Source organism: Calonectris borealis, chromosome 7 (assembly GCF_964195595.1).
Source record: "Calonectris borealis chromosome 7, bCalBor7.hap1.2, whole genome shotgun sequence".
Classification (NCBI taxonomy): Eukaryota; Metazoa; Chordata; class Aves; order Procellariiformes; family Procellariidae; genus Calonectris; species Calonectris borealis.
In genome coordinates this window covers 25,647,643-25,660,882 of record NC_134318.1, presented here as the reverse complement: position 1 = coordinate 25,660,882, position 13,240 = coordinate 25,647,643, and the positions used below count along the sequence as shown (strand labels likewise).

At 39.3% G+C, this 13,240-nt stretch overlaps 1 protein-coding gene across 1 annotated transcript in view; it reads left to right on the top strand.

Annotated features, from left to right (window-relative positions):
* The window catches only part of PLCE1 (phospholipase C epsilon 1), a 139,569-nt gene that overhangs the window by 121,247 nt on the left and 5,082 nt on the right, over positions 1-13,240 (top strand). The window contains exons 22-31 of the mRNA XM_075154696.1: positions 2,692-2,823; positions 4,002-4,292; positions 5,070-5,233; positions 6,163-6,424; positions 7,319-7,437; positions 8,619-8,747; positions 9,473-9,682; positions 11,522-11,683; positions 11,853-12,071; positions 12,852-13,064. Coding sequence (XP_075010797.1) covers positions 2,692-2,823; positions 4,002-4,292; positions 5,070-5,233; positions 6,163-6,424; positions 7,319-7,437; positions 8,619-8,747; positions 9,473-9,682; positions 11,522-11,683; positions 11,853-12,071; positions 12,852-13,031 — 1,868 coding nt within the window. The 3' untranslated portion in view covers positions 13,032-13,064. The remainder of the gene's footprint in view (positions 1-2,691; positions 2,824-4,001; positions 4,293-5,069; positions 5,234-6,162; positions 6,425-7,318; positions 7,438-8,618; positions 8,748-9,472; positions 9,683-11,521; positions 11,684-11,852; positions 12,072-12,851; positions 13,065-13,240) is intronic.

Sequence of the window (13,240 nt, the reverse complement as noted above, 5' to 3'; positions counted from 1 at the left end):
ATACTTTATTTCTCCTGCCTTCATATATTTATATTCTGTGTTTACAGTTGCCTATGTCCCTGAATGTTAATCACTGATTTGTGATTATAAAAAAGGACAAGGACCATTATGTTCACTTATCCTAGCCTACTGAGTAACACAGACTTCCCTAAGTGCTCCCTGGTCAAAACAGAATTTATCATGTAGAGAAAAATAACATTTATTGTTTATAAAATCTCTGGTAACAAGGAACCCACCACAGCTCTTGCTGTTTCAGTGGTTTTTAACCCTTCGAGTCCTTGCTTAACTTCAGTTTCAGTCTGTTGGATATCATCATACCATTATCTAAGAGGGTGAAGGTCTGTTCTTTTGGGTCACCCAAAATGAGGGCAGTGAAGCATACTTGAGCACAGTACTGCTATAACCCGCTGGCACATGGCTCGTTGCCTTGGTGCTGAGGAACCTTACGCAATGAGTAAAGAAAGTTGAGTACATAAAAACGGGATCTGCACAATGAAGTGCAGAGAGCAGGGAGTCACCTGAGCTAACCAGCATGAAATTCAGTCACCATCTCCATGTGTCAGACTATCTGCCCCTGTGGTATCACTTTTCAAGAAATTAAAGTGAACATAAAAAACGGCACCTTATGTACAAAAGTACCATAAATTCTTTTTCAGGGTCTGCAAACCCACAGACTAACTGGCTGTTGGTCTGAAACATATGGTGAGAAGGTGACAATTACAGTTTAACCTTTTACTTTAGCATGGTTAGAATAAGAAGGGCAGGGAAGTTTGCCATCCTCTGGATTCAAAGTCTAAAAGCCATAAAGCAGTGTGGTTACATCTAACAAGAGAGATGGGCACTAAATTCTGTAATTCGAAGGATATAGCATAGGGGTTGTGGGGAGATAGAAAATATTTGCTCTGTCATTATGGTAGTATGATAGGATCTATGTGGAGTATGGTGGGGTCTAAGCTGGTCCTGCTTTGACCAGAGAGTTGGACCAGATGACTTCCAGATCCTTGCCAACCTCCATTATTTTATGAATTTATGATTCTATGAATAGGTGATGCTATATTTTGGAGTCAAGTTTAAACTGGAGTGAAACGTGGAGCTTGCCTCTGGGAGGAGGCGTGTCACATGCAAAGCATGGCCATGGGAAAGGCTGAAAGAAAACTCCCAGCTGCAGCTTACCCTGTGGCCATCCCGTTGGGTTCAGTTAACCCTGGTGTTTTGCATTGCACTCTCTGGTGATTTATGAGGTTAGTCCGTTTCCTCAGTGACTGTCTCCACAACAGGATTTTGAAACCTGGATCTTGCTTGCCAAATCCATTTGATCCATTGAAAACTGGGATTAAATACTGCTGGAAGCACACAGTGCATAACTCCTCACTCTTCTAGTCAGTTCATATTCCTTCATCTCAGCTTCTACTATCTTCTGTGGTTTATGTGTATGCTTTGGCCCAAAGAGACAGTACGTCTCCAACGCTGAAAACATTTATGTATATCCTAAATTTTACTAACCCAAGCAGTTCCAATAACTGTCAGCATAATTTTACTACGTACATGTAGACATGCTGTAAAGATTGAGAGCTGAAAATTTACAGCTGTGGACAGACTTCAGTAGAAGACTGTCCAATGTATCCTCTTCGTGATTTACATTTGTAGTTGAAATATTAGTATTAAATCCAGAACTGTCTTTAGGCAGGTGTGAATTGATGTGAGTTCATGAGGGTTTTATGAGTCACAGTCAGGCAAATAACAGTGTACTTGCTTTGCTATATTTTATATCACAAGCACATCTTGGGTCTCTGAGAGCATCCTGCACCTCACTGCTCTGGTGTCAAAATAGCTATCGTGCGCTTTGACTTACTTTAATTTTGGTCTGCCATGTGCTTTCTCCAAGTCAACAGAAAGAAACTGACCTTAAGGGGGATTAAGTCTGTTTACTTCACTGGGATTTAGATCATTATTTTAATGATTATTTTGCTGGAATGCATATGTTTGACTAATAGCTATACTAGAGGTTTCCAGCTCCACTTCTAGTACATATTGGCCATTAAATGCTTAATGGATTTTGCACACCTACCATATTTGCCATCATTGAAATACAAATTCTAAACAGAAGTTGAAAACATCGTGAGGTTAAACTGTTTAACCAACAGCATTCCTTTACATTATATCTTTAAATCATATTTTTGCATTTATTTAATTATGTAGGTATCCTATCCTAGATGAATTCCATTATATTCACTACTGTATAGATTCATTGCTTCTATAGAAAGGATTTTTTTTTTTTTAATTATTCTAAGGGTGAATACATTGGGACTGTTACTGCAGAATTTTTTAGTATTAATTAGGACTATTTGGTAATTTGAGACAGAGCCACTACCTTCCTCAAGCCAAAAAGTAAAATGGAGAAAAGTTATATCACAGAGAGATAACTGTATATCTGTATTGCTTCATATAAGTTCTTCATATAAGTTTTTATATACATTATATATATAAACATACTTAATATATACATATATAAAGGCATGTATGTACATAAAGATGTTTAAGTTAAGTTTATGGAGAAAAATACACTGCTTGCCCTGTGTACTATATAACAGGAGTATTCATGCGTTCAAAAATAATGTAAAATATGATGGAAAATGTCATGCCCTCTTGGTCACGTTTTTTGGCTCATTTATTTTACATTTATGGGAACAGGCTTGTCAACTCTAAACCCATCTGGCTCTAGCAGAGGAAAAGAAAGAAAAAGCAGGAAGTCCATTTTTGGCAACAATCCTGGCAGGCTGAGCCCTGGGGAGTCAGCTGCTCTTGCCAAAGCATCTGGAAAAGGTAAAGTTAGCGTCTTCTTTCACCAGTCACGTGGAATGACTCTGTAATCTAACACATGTACTAGACCAAGTTGTTAAAGATCAAATACTTTACAATGTCTAAGATGTTGAACTTTGGCATGGTTTCTCGTTAGCACAGCAGCTCTTACAGTAACACTATTATAACTGCAGTGTTGAGTGTGGAATGTTAAAATAGGATTACTTGGTCAGGAATATGAAGACCCTAATTCATAAACAATTCAAAACTAACATACGTTTTAAGTGATGTATCTTAAAGTTTGTATTTTAAAAGGTATGAATGAATATTTTCAAAGTACGAATGGAAGGCAGAACTGTTGGGCGGGATCCAGAAAAGGATTTTTAGTGTCTGAAGTAGGACTTAGTTGCCTAAAATTCAGCCAAGTCCAAACGTGTAATTGTGCAAACTGCTGTGTTCCACCTTGGAGGTAATTTGACTCCGCAGGTGATTCAGTTTGTGAACTTGGAAATTGTACTTCTCCATATGAACAGATGTGAAGAAATACAGAGAAAGTACAGAAAAGGTTCTGGAGCAGGGATGAGACCCAGATCCCCTGCCTTTCAGGTGAATGCCGTAAATGGAAAGTTACAGAGTTGTACCCTTTCTTGTACTCATTTTGTGGCTCAAGGAACGTTGCATTTCTTTCAGCCCAAGGGCACGGCTGCGGCAGACAGGGTAGATTCCCTTCTAGAGGCCAGTGTCCTAAAAATGAAGAAGTCTAGCATCTGATTCTAGAGGATATAAGTATTTTGCTGGCTTTGTCCCCTAACTCTTACGGCACTCTGTAGACGGCCTGTTTGGAGGCTTAGCAGATGGGTTTCAATCTTGCCTCCCTTCCTCATGTAAAATGCATGAATGAGAAGAATGGAATTTTATTCCATTATTTTATTCAGGCAAATGCTAATTAAGTATTTATTTATGAAAATGGTTGTTAGGACATCTAATCACAATATCATTTCAATACTTAAACTATGTTTCCTCTCATGGATTGTTCTTACTGTGTAAGAAGGAATGTGACACTTATACTGAGTAGTGTCATTTTCCAGGATCACCTTTTTCTACCATAACCAAAGTATGCACACATACTTCACTAGAAAACGTTGAATTCTTGGAGTCTCTGGGTCTGCAGCTGTAACTTGAAGGTACTGTTTATTTTCCAGGTCCTTTTGATGTGATGCGGCAGACCTGGGAAGATCCTTGCCCTTCTTACAACTCTCCAGCTTCTCTCAGCGCTATCATAAGGACGCCCAAGTGCTATCATATCTCCTCCCTGAACGAGAACGCTGCCAAGCGGCTGTGCAGGCGGTACTCTCAGAAGCTGATCCAGCACACCACCTGTCAGCTCCTCAGGACCTACCCCGCTGCCACGCGCATTGACTCCTCAAATCCCCATCCACTGATCTTCTGGCTCCATGGCGTACAGCTCGTGGCTCTTAACTACCAAACAGATGGTATGGGTACACAAACGCACATTTTAATACATTATAAGTGTGAAATAAGTCCTTAAACTGTGAATTTGTATTTGACGTTTGCTTTTATCTGCTGTCACGAGGGGACGTACCTGTTTGTGCGCCCCAGCACAAGTAGGTTCAGGCCATGACAGTCTGGTCCTTGAGAGTAGCGATGCCGGCATTTAGGAGCTTTATGCCAATGCAGCAGATCTCCTGATAGCACAGAAGTACCTGGACATCAACACCTTCCATTTTTATTTTTGTTTTATTGCTGAAGGTTGTTTTTTTTCCCCAGTTCAAGTAGCTGTTATCCCTTTCTGATAATTTCAAGTATAAAAAGGTACTGAACTATTTTTACTTAGAAGTGCCACCTTGGATGCTGGTTTAATGTTGATCAAAACGTTTTTGGGCCATTTTCTAGCCTATCTTGTGTTCCTTCACCTTTTCGACGGGGGATCCATTAGGTCATCTACAGAACTATACAGTCAATGCTTTTTCATTCTGCAGTTCAGGGCAAATACCTAGAAATTTCTCAAATAGGTGTAGTCAAGCCCACGGAAAGGGATAGAAAAGAATGAACTGTACAGTTTTGAATAATTAAGTAATGGATAGATTGGATACGTAAATTACAGCTATCTCTGAAAACCAAGAATGAATTGATAGTACACAACTAAAATTAAAAAAAAAAGGTACTTAAAACATGTCTTTGTCTTCACTGTTACAGTTTTTCCGTTGTACCATTGCTCTTTGTCAGTTTTGGCTGCCTTACTTTCACAGATCTTCCTCTGCAACTTAATGCTGCGATGTTTGAGGCTAATGGCGGCTGTGGATATGTTTTGAAACCTCCTGTTCTGTGGGATAAAAATTGTTCCATGTACCAGCAGTTTTGTCCGTTAGAAAGAGATCTTGATAATAAGGAGCCAGCTATATATTCTTTAACAGTAAGTACATTAAAAGGGAATTTCATACAGCCAAACAGATAGAAATAGACAATGTTTAACTACAGTCTTCAACCAGCATTACAGTCATGCTTCTGTATGAAAAGATGGAACCTTTAATTGTTGCTTGTACTTCTGAAGGTCAGCATAACTAAAAGAAATTGGAGGGGAAGGAGCAAATAATTATCTTTATTTTATTTTATTGGCTGGTTTGTATCCATAGTTACTTTCACTGTTTCCTTTACAATATTTGACGAAAGCCAGTCCTGAAAGCATTTTCCTTGGGACTACACAACTGTGTAAAATTATACATGTCCCTGGATGTTTAACATGTTTGTGAACACTTGAGAAGCTACACAAAAAAGGCATTATGAAAAGCTGTACTGAATATTAAAAAAAATATTTTTTTAAATTATATAATAAGATCTATCATTCATGGATTTATAGCCAAAAAAAAATCTATTCTAAGAAGTTAGTCCCATTCCAGGAAATGTTTCAGAAAAGTGAGATTTATAAGAATCAAAATTCTCCCAACTGTGGTAATTGCACACCTAATTCTTGTGTTGTGTATGCCAAAGCAAGCCAGTGCCATCACCCCAGAGTAATGGAGAAGAAAATTGGATCCTTTTTGACTACGTTACTGGTACATTCCCTTTGGATTAACTTTCAGATGCCTTGAATGGTTACAGTCATGATGTATAGTATATTTTTTTCAGAGGAAAGATGCCGTAGCAACGGCATGGCAGGGGGTTGAAGCAGCTCTGCTTCTGAAATTACTGTCCTGGCAATTACAAAAATAGGGGAGCGTTGTAATTAAATCAGCATGTTAACAAACTGTGCTTAGGAATGTGATAAACAATATTTAGCTCAGAATTGTGACAGTAAAAGAATTGCTCCACTGATTGGTTTCTCTGTGTACTCCTCGGTTTCAGATTGTGTCCGGACAGAACGTCTGCCCTAGCAATAGCACGGGCAGTCCGTGCATTGAAATCGACGTGCTGGGGATGCCTCTGGATAGCTGCCATTTCCGGACAAAGCCCATTCATCGCAACACGCTCAACCCCATGTGGAATGAACAGTTCCTCTTCCGGGTTCACTTCGAAGATTTGGTCTTTCTTCGGTTCGCAGTTGTTGAAAATAACAGCTCAGCTGTAACAGCTCAGAGAATCATTCCCCTAAAAGCTCTAAAAAGAGGTACAGTATAGTTTGTAGTGCCACCCTGTGCCAAAATGGTCCAGCAGATTCCTGGATTGAATCCTGCAGGAGGGATATTTTTAATCAGCTGGTTGCATTTTTCTAGAGGAGACAGGGAGCAAATATCAGACAACATATTTTACCCTGGTAGTACGATGCTGATCTAAGAGACTCCCTGGGAACTGGAGGCTGCCCCAGTGACTTGTAAAAAGTCAGATCTTGTGCTGTTGCAGAGCCTGGGGCGTCTTGTACGCAGTGAGGTTGTGTTCACCTCGAGACTTGCTGCTCCCTTAGGAAACATGGAGTGGTTTCACTCCCTACCTTGTCCTTTGCCCAAGAAACTGCTGTAACTGGTGATCACTGGGCAGAGGGGAATTGCACTTCTTGCAGCAGTGGCTGGAGGAGAGGTGAAGGAATGGTGAAAAAAGATGAGGAAGCATGATTTATTCTGTGACACCTGGGGGAGGGAGTTTCCATATTGCCAGCAGCTCTTCAGCAGAACGGTAAAAATATTTTCATGTTCACTTTGTGCCACTGTAATACCAACACAACAGTCTTAGCATATGAGGAGATCTGGCCATAGACGTGCATTTTCCCAGTGAGAATTTGTCCTTGTTTCATTAATATTCTAATAGTTAGTGATTTCATGTATGAATATATTGAATATTATGGCAAAACAAAAGTAGGCAGCTATATGAGCCACTCAGCAGTTCATAGCATTTAGGTTACACTGTTGTACAGACAGAGAGTGTTAATGCAGTGTTATTACAGTGCTTTAAATCCTATAGGTGTGGCAAATTGTAGCTATAAATGCAGCAAATGTGAGTTTTCCATATATGAGACTTGCGTCCTAGGATGTGGCAAGGTACTTACAGAAGTGTTTTTTCTCTTTAGGCTATAGACATGTCCAGCTCCATAACCTGCACAATGAAGCATTAGAAATTTCTAGTTTGTTCATAAACAGTCGGAGAATGGAAGAAAGCCCCTCTGGAAACACTCTGCCTGCATCTATGGTAATTTAATTATTTTTTTGTGAATGCCATGTATTCTTGTCTCAATGTCTACTATGGTCTGAAGACTTCTAGAACCAGACTGTTCAAAGATGTTAGCCCCTAGACCTGCACATTTTTCAGAAGTACCTCGATGCCCAATTCTTTTGGGCTTTGGTGGAAGTAAGGTTCTCCCACCTGGCTGAAACTGTGGGAGGGTAAATCTTTTCAAAGTCTGGCTTTTGGTGTATTTAGGTATAGCGCGACAAGTCCTATGCTGGAGAAGGAGTGTGGTCGAGCAGTAAGGTTCAGAGCTGCCTCATGCATTCCTTTATGCATAAATCATAAGCAATGCATTGGGGACAAAAAAAGAAAGAGGCAAATTACCAACAACTTTGGAATATGAGAGTAGAATTGAATTCTATTACAGGAAAAGATGGAGTCTGTATTTGCATAAATATATACATATTTATATATGTGTGTGTGCACATCTGTATGCTTATATGTACAAATATGTATACATACAACATACAGATGTGTGTGTAATATATATGTGACAACACTTATGTATGTATGCATGTATGGATGTGTTTTGTTTTTTTTAAATAACCTTTAATGTTAAGTTACCTGTGTTACTTGTGTTTTAGTAACTTTAAAGCATGTATATTATCATTTTGCTGATTCCTAAAGTGTTGGATAAAACCTCCTGAGCTACTGTGTGTGCAGCAGATGTGTTGCAGACGCTATCCTCCTGTGAATACATGCCGAACACATATCTTGGTGAATTACTAGGGCAGAAAGGAAGAACATAAATGGTTTGGAGGGAAAAATGAAACTATAGATTTTCATCCAGTAATTCGTACGCTGAATCCATATAGTCTGCGCTCAACTAGTATGCAGATAGTGAGCGATGGAGGTCTGCGCTTTGTTCAGTGGCAGTTTATGTACTCTCACTGGAAACCTTCCTTTTTCTTCTTTCTCTTCAGCTTCAAGGTAGGGTGAGGTGGGGTCTTTTGGGGGGTTGGTTTATTGGTTTTTTATTTTTTTCTAATGCCTCGATCTGTAGTGTAAGAGACATGTATTAGCTGGATAGCTGTGCTCTGTCAAGGTCCTTACAACTTGTGCGTACAGTTTCTTTTAAGCAACCTAAAAATAACATGCCTGTGTAAAAACATTCAGTAACCTGTTGGTTGTTGTCTGAACAGTTGTTTAGCATGGGCGAAAGGAAAGCTGCCGTGACTTACAAAGTGACAATTCATGGAATTCCAGGCCCGGAGCCTTTCACTGTTTTTAATGTAAATGGAGGGACCACAGCTGCACAGCTGCTCCATCAGGTAAGTTGCCCGCTGAATTGCAGACTAATTGCAAGAATCCACACTAACATAATTCTGGACATTGATCTCCCTGCATTTCTCACGTGCAGGGTAATTGTAGTTCATTCATCACAGCTTTAGAAATGTATTACTGTGGAACTAATTGCATTGCAAACACAGACTTTCATCAGTGAAATTTTCCCAATCTTGGCTTCAGAGAATGGGCTTATAATCTTAGAACATATTCCCTATTAGTATTCTAATATTTGGGCATAAGCAGATGAGAAAAACAATCTTTCTGACCGACAGGGGCAGTGGGCAAACATTTCTGTGCAATTCTTTGAACTTGAGCACCATACCAATACAGAGTAAAAGTTAGAGGGCTAAGTTCATGAGTAGAAAAACCAGTTAACTCAGCGGGGATTGTTATTCTAGCAGTGGGAAAAGACTGTACTGTCCTGGGATTATGAATAAATTGTCTGGCCAGCCAAACAGGACAGAAATAAGCTTAAATAGTACTGCCTTGTCTGGAATAGCTGAACTGCTTGGCTAGGCTAAAGAGAACAGTACATTACCCTGGAGTAAAATATCTGAATAATAAATAGCACATCAGAAATCTTGCCCACACTATCAGAATAGTTATTGATTCTTAAAGCTTCTTTATTCATTCTCATTTATAACTACTAATTATGCAGTGTTTATATTTAGCACTCTAATTGCTGTGTGTTTATTGCGGTCTGTCTTAGCTCTTGGCTACCACAAAAGGCAGCGAGTCATGTGCTGCAGACTATTTTCTGATGGAAGAGAAAAGTTTTATATCTAAAGAAAAAAGTGAATGCAGAAAACCACCATTCCAGAGAGTGATTGGTCCTGAAGAAGGGCTAGTGCAGCTTTTGAACAGTTGGTTCCCAGAAGAAGGATATGTCGGAAGGATTATCTTTAAAACCCGAGAGGAAGTAAGTCTGTTTTAGATAAATTGTTATTTACAAAGGTAGCTAAAAATAGCTGTTAGGGCCGGGAAACAAAAGGGTGCAGTATTTGTTTCACTAGTTGGTGAGTAATGTCAATGCTGTGTACAGCATTTGAAAACAAACACCACTCTTGAGTGAGCACAACTAGACTTGATACACCTGTGCTTGACTTGACACTAACTTGACTTCACTCAGCTCTGGGATCAGCTATGTGGTGTTTAATCATTATCGCTTACTCAACAGTTCAATGCCACTAGCTTACTGTTTTGACTGACAGTTCTAATTTAATGTAAATCTAGATTTTGACATGATTGGTAATTAGTATAAAGAAAGAAGAATAAGAGTTAATACCAAAGGATCATAGATAACAGAACTCCAGACTACAATTATCAATCACCTTAGACGTCAGCAACTTCCTCTCTGTTCAGAAACATTAGAAAGGATTTTGATATTAAAGAACTCTAAAAACCTCAAAGGCTGATTAAATTATCAACAATGAGAGCCTAAAATAATGAAATAGGTGATTTCTTTAAATTTAAAGGAGGAGGAAGATGGAGCAATTACTTCCGTTTAAACTATGAGCAAAACATCCACAGCTTAAAAATATGCTAGTGCGCAGGCTTGCGGGAGAGAAACAAAAAAGCAAGAGAAGAACACTTAATGATCTCATTTTCAGAGGCACTTCCTTTGGTCAGTTCAGCATATAATAATGCTTGCTTAGCCTGAATGTAGTAATATATGTACACATATGTTTATATACACAGATTTTACATACACAAATGACAGAGATCCTCTGGGATCCTTGAAAATGAAAAAACATATTTTCAACTGATGATTTTGACACAACTTTTGATAAAGCTTCAATTTGACAAATTACCATTGTATTACTCAAATTAGTATTTTGTTTTCCTTTATTTCTAATATTTGGAGCAAAAATTACAGTAGAAATTTGCTTGTGGAAATAGTAGCCTACTTAGTTGACTGCAACACTTGCTTTGTAAGTGTATGTGACCACAAATGTGTCACTGCCAAACCCCGTATTTCAGAAAACATGGATTAAAATCTATCTTCGTGTATGTGACGATTATGCTGTAGTTTTGTCTTGTGATGCTAGTACCTCAAAGCATTATCTGTATTTAGAGTCTTTCTGCAGATAGCAGCCTCAGATCTTGGAGCTAGAAATGAAGCTGCAAATTTGTATGGAAAAACAAGGAGTGGGTCCACTTGTAGGGTGTGGTACGCAGCCCATCGTTACAGCTTATGAATTCAAGCTATGTTACAAGGGGTTGGAGAGAAATGCAGTATCTGAGAGAAAGTGCAAGGAGGAATTCTGTCTACAATCTGCAGTAGTCATAGAGCCTGAAAAAGGACAGAGAAGCAGCCTTCCTTCTGCTGCACAGGAAAATGTTCGCTCAGGCTTCTTGCTCTCTAAATTCTTTTGGCTTTAGTGCAGGGACGAGGAAAGAAAAGGACACTTTCCACTGTCTCCCATCTTAATGCCACAATTACATGACAAAACATAATTTTGCATACATAAGGAAATAAAGGGTTTAAGTGATCATTTTTGCGTAATGTCGTACTATGCATACATCTTCATTCCTTGCCTACTATGCAAGGTTTTTCAGACATGGTTTTAGAAACACAAGTATTTATTATTAGCAATAGTGGCTTGTCAAAACACTTCTATAGAGGACTTACATTTAATGAAATGGAGCAGGAGCAACAGCACAGTCTCCAATTTTCATGTGATAAAATCTTTTTGTGACCACCAGCTATTAGTTACCTCTCTGAAGTAAATGAATTTGCCTCTCCTTTTTTCTATAGAATTTAAATGAGAGAAATGTCTTTCAAGAAGCAAAGGAAGATGCAGCCATCAGCTCTGAGGATGACAGTTTCTTTGTTCAGGTACATGATGTCTCCCCAGAGCAACCACGCACCGTCATCAAAGCTCCCCGCTTTAGCACAGCTCAGGATGTCATACAGCAGGTAAGCAACACGTTTCCATTTAGTAGGTCTGTAATGTGTAGGATGGAGGTTAGTTTCACACAAGATAAGGTGGGGTTTGTTCTCTCCACTAGCAGAGGAATCAGTTTAGTAACCTGAATCTGAGGGAATGCCTTCTTTTTTGTCGTCTTTTTTTTCTGCTTTTAAACAGACTCTTTGCAAAGCCAAATACTCCTACAGCATTTTGAGCAATCCAAATCCAAGTGATTATGTGCTCTTGGAAGAGGTGACAAAAGAGCCAGCAAACAAAAAGTCCTCAACGTCTAAACCATCTCAGAGGATTCTCTCTGACCAGGAGTGTGTGTTTCAGGCCCAAAGCAAGTGGAAGGGAGCAGGAAAATTTATCCTTAAACTCAAAGAACAGGTTCAGGTAACAGATTAAATACTTTGCAGCAGGTTTTATAGATGAGGTATCAGCTCAATTGGAACGTATTTTCAACGGGAGGGAGACATGACTGGCATGAGGCTGGGTGGGGAGAAGAGACTACAGCAAAAAGCAGATTCCTCTTTTCTGCGCACCTCCCTTACTTTCTTCTTTGCAAAATTGCATCAGTTAACATCCAGCAACACGATTCCCTCACAGCCTGCAAATCCCATGACAACCTTTATCTTTTTCTACAACCTTTATCTTTTTCTACCAGCTGTCTGTCTTTCAAAATCTTCTGGCTGTGCATGCCCTGCTCCCCATCATAGTAAAGCAGGACTATTCAAATGGGCAGAACTTAAAAACTGCTGGAATAAAGTCCCCTTTATTCCTGCCCAGTGAAAAAGCTGTTCTGTTGCTTTATCTCAGGCTTTGGAAAATGGCAGGAATGAAGTACTTGCCTGCTGGGAGGAGCCGAGTTCTCCTTTCCAGCAGATGCCACCAATCCACAGCAGTTGTCGCTTCAAAGTAACTGTCATAAGCACAGATTTTTATACAAGTTTATACCAAATTTGCTAAACATACCTTTGACAATGCATAATTTTCAATTTATTTATTCAGAACAATCAGAGGAAATGTACTTGGCTATGAAAGCACAGCCACACTGAATTTCAAAAGGGAGGCCTGCTTAGAAATATGTTAGGCGGTTTCATATTAATTCCGTATTTCATAGCTAACAAACAGCCTGTTAAACCACTTCTATGATCCGATTTTCTTTTTTTACAGGCAGCACGAGATGACAAAAGAAAAGGCATTTCCTTTACCAGTGAACTCAAGAAGTTAACCAAGTCAAGTAAGCAGTATCGGGGGTTCATATCGCCGCCTCTGCAGGTCTTGCCGGACAGTCCACAGAGCAAGGATGAGAGGTCTGCGTGCAGCTTGACTTTTAGTGACATTATGGAGTAACCACCACCACTGCCTACCGTACGGTCTGTTCAGGTATGAGATATTGAGTCTAACTCTGAGCAATCACTTAATACATGATTTACAGAGTATTTTTTTCAAAGTTGTAGTTGGTTAAACCATAGTGAGGTGCAAGGGACTGACACAAAGATCCATAAAAGCCTTAACGTTGGTATGCACAGGCACAGTAAGATCCGTAAGGTCTCCAGTTA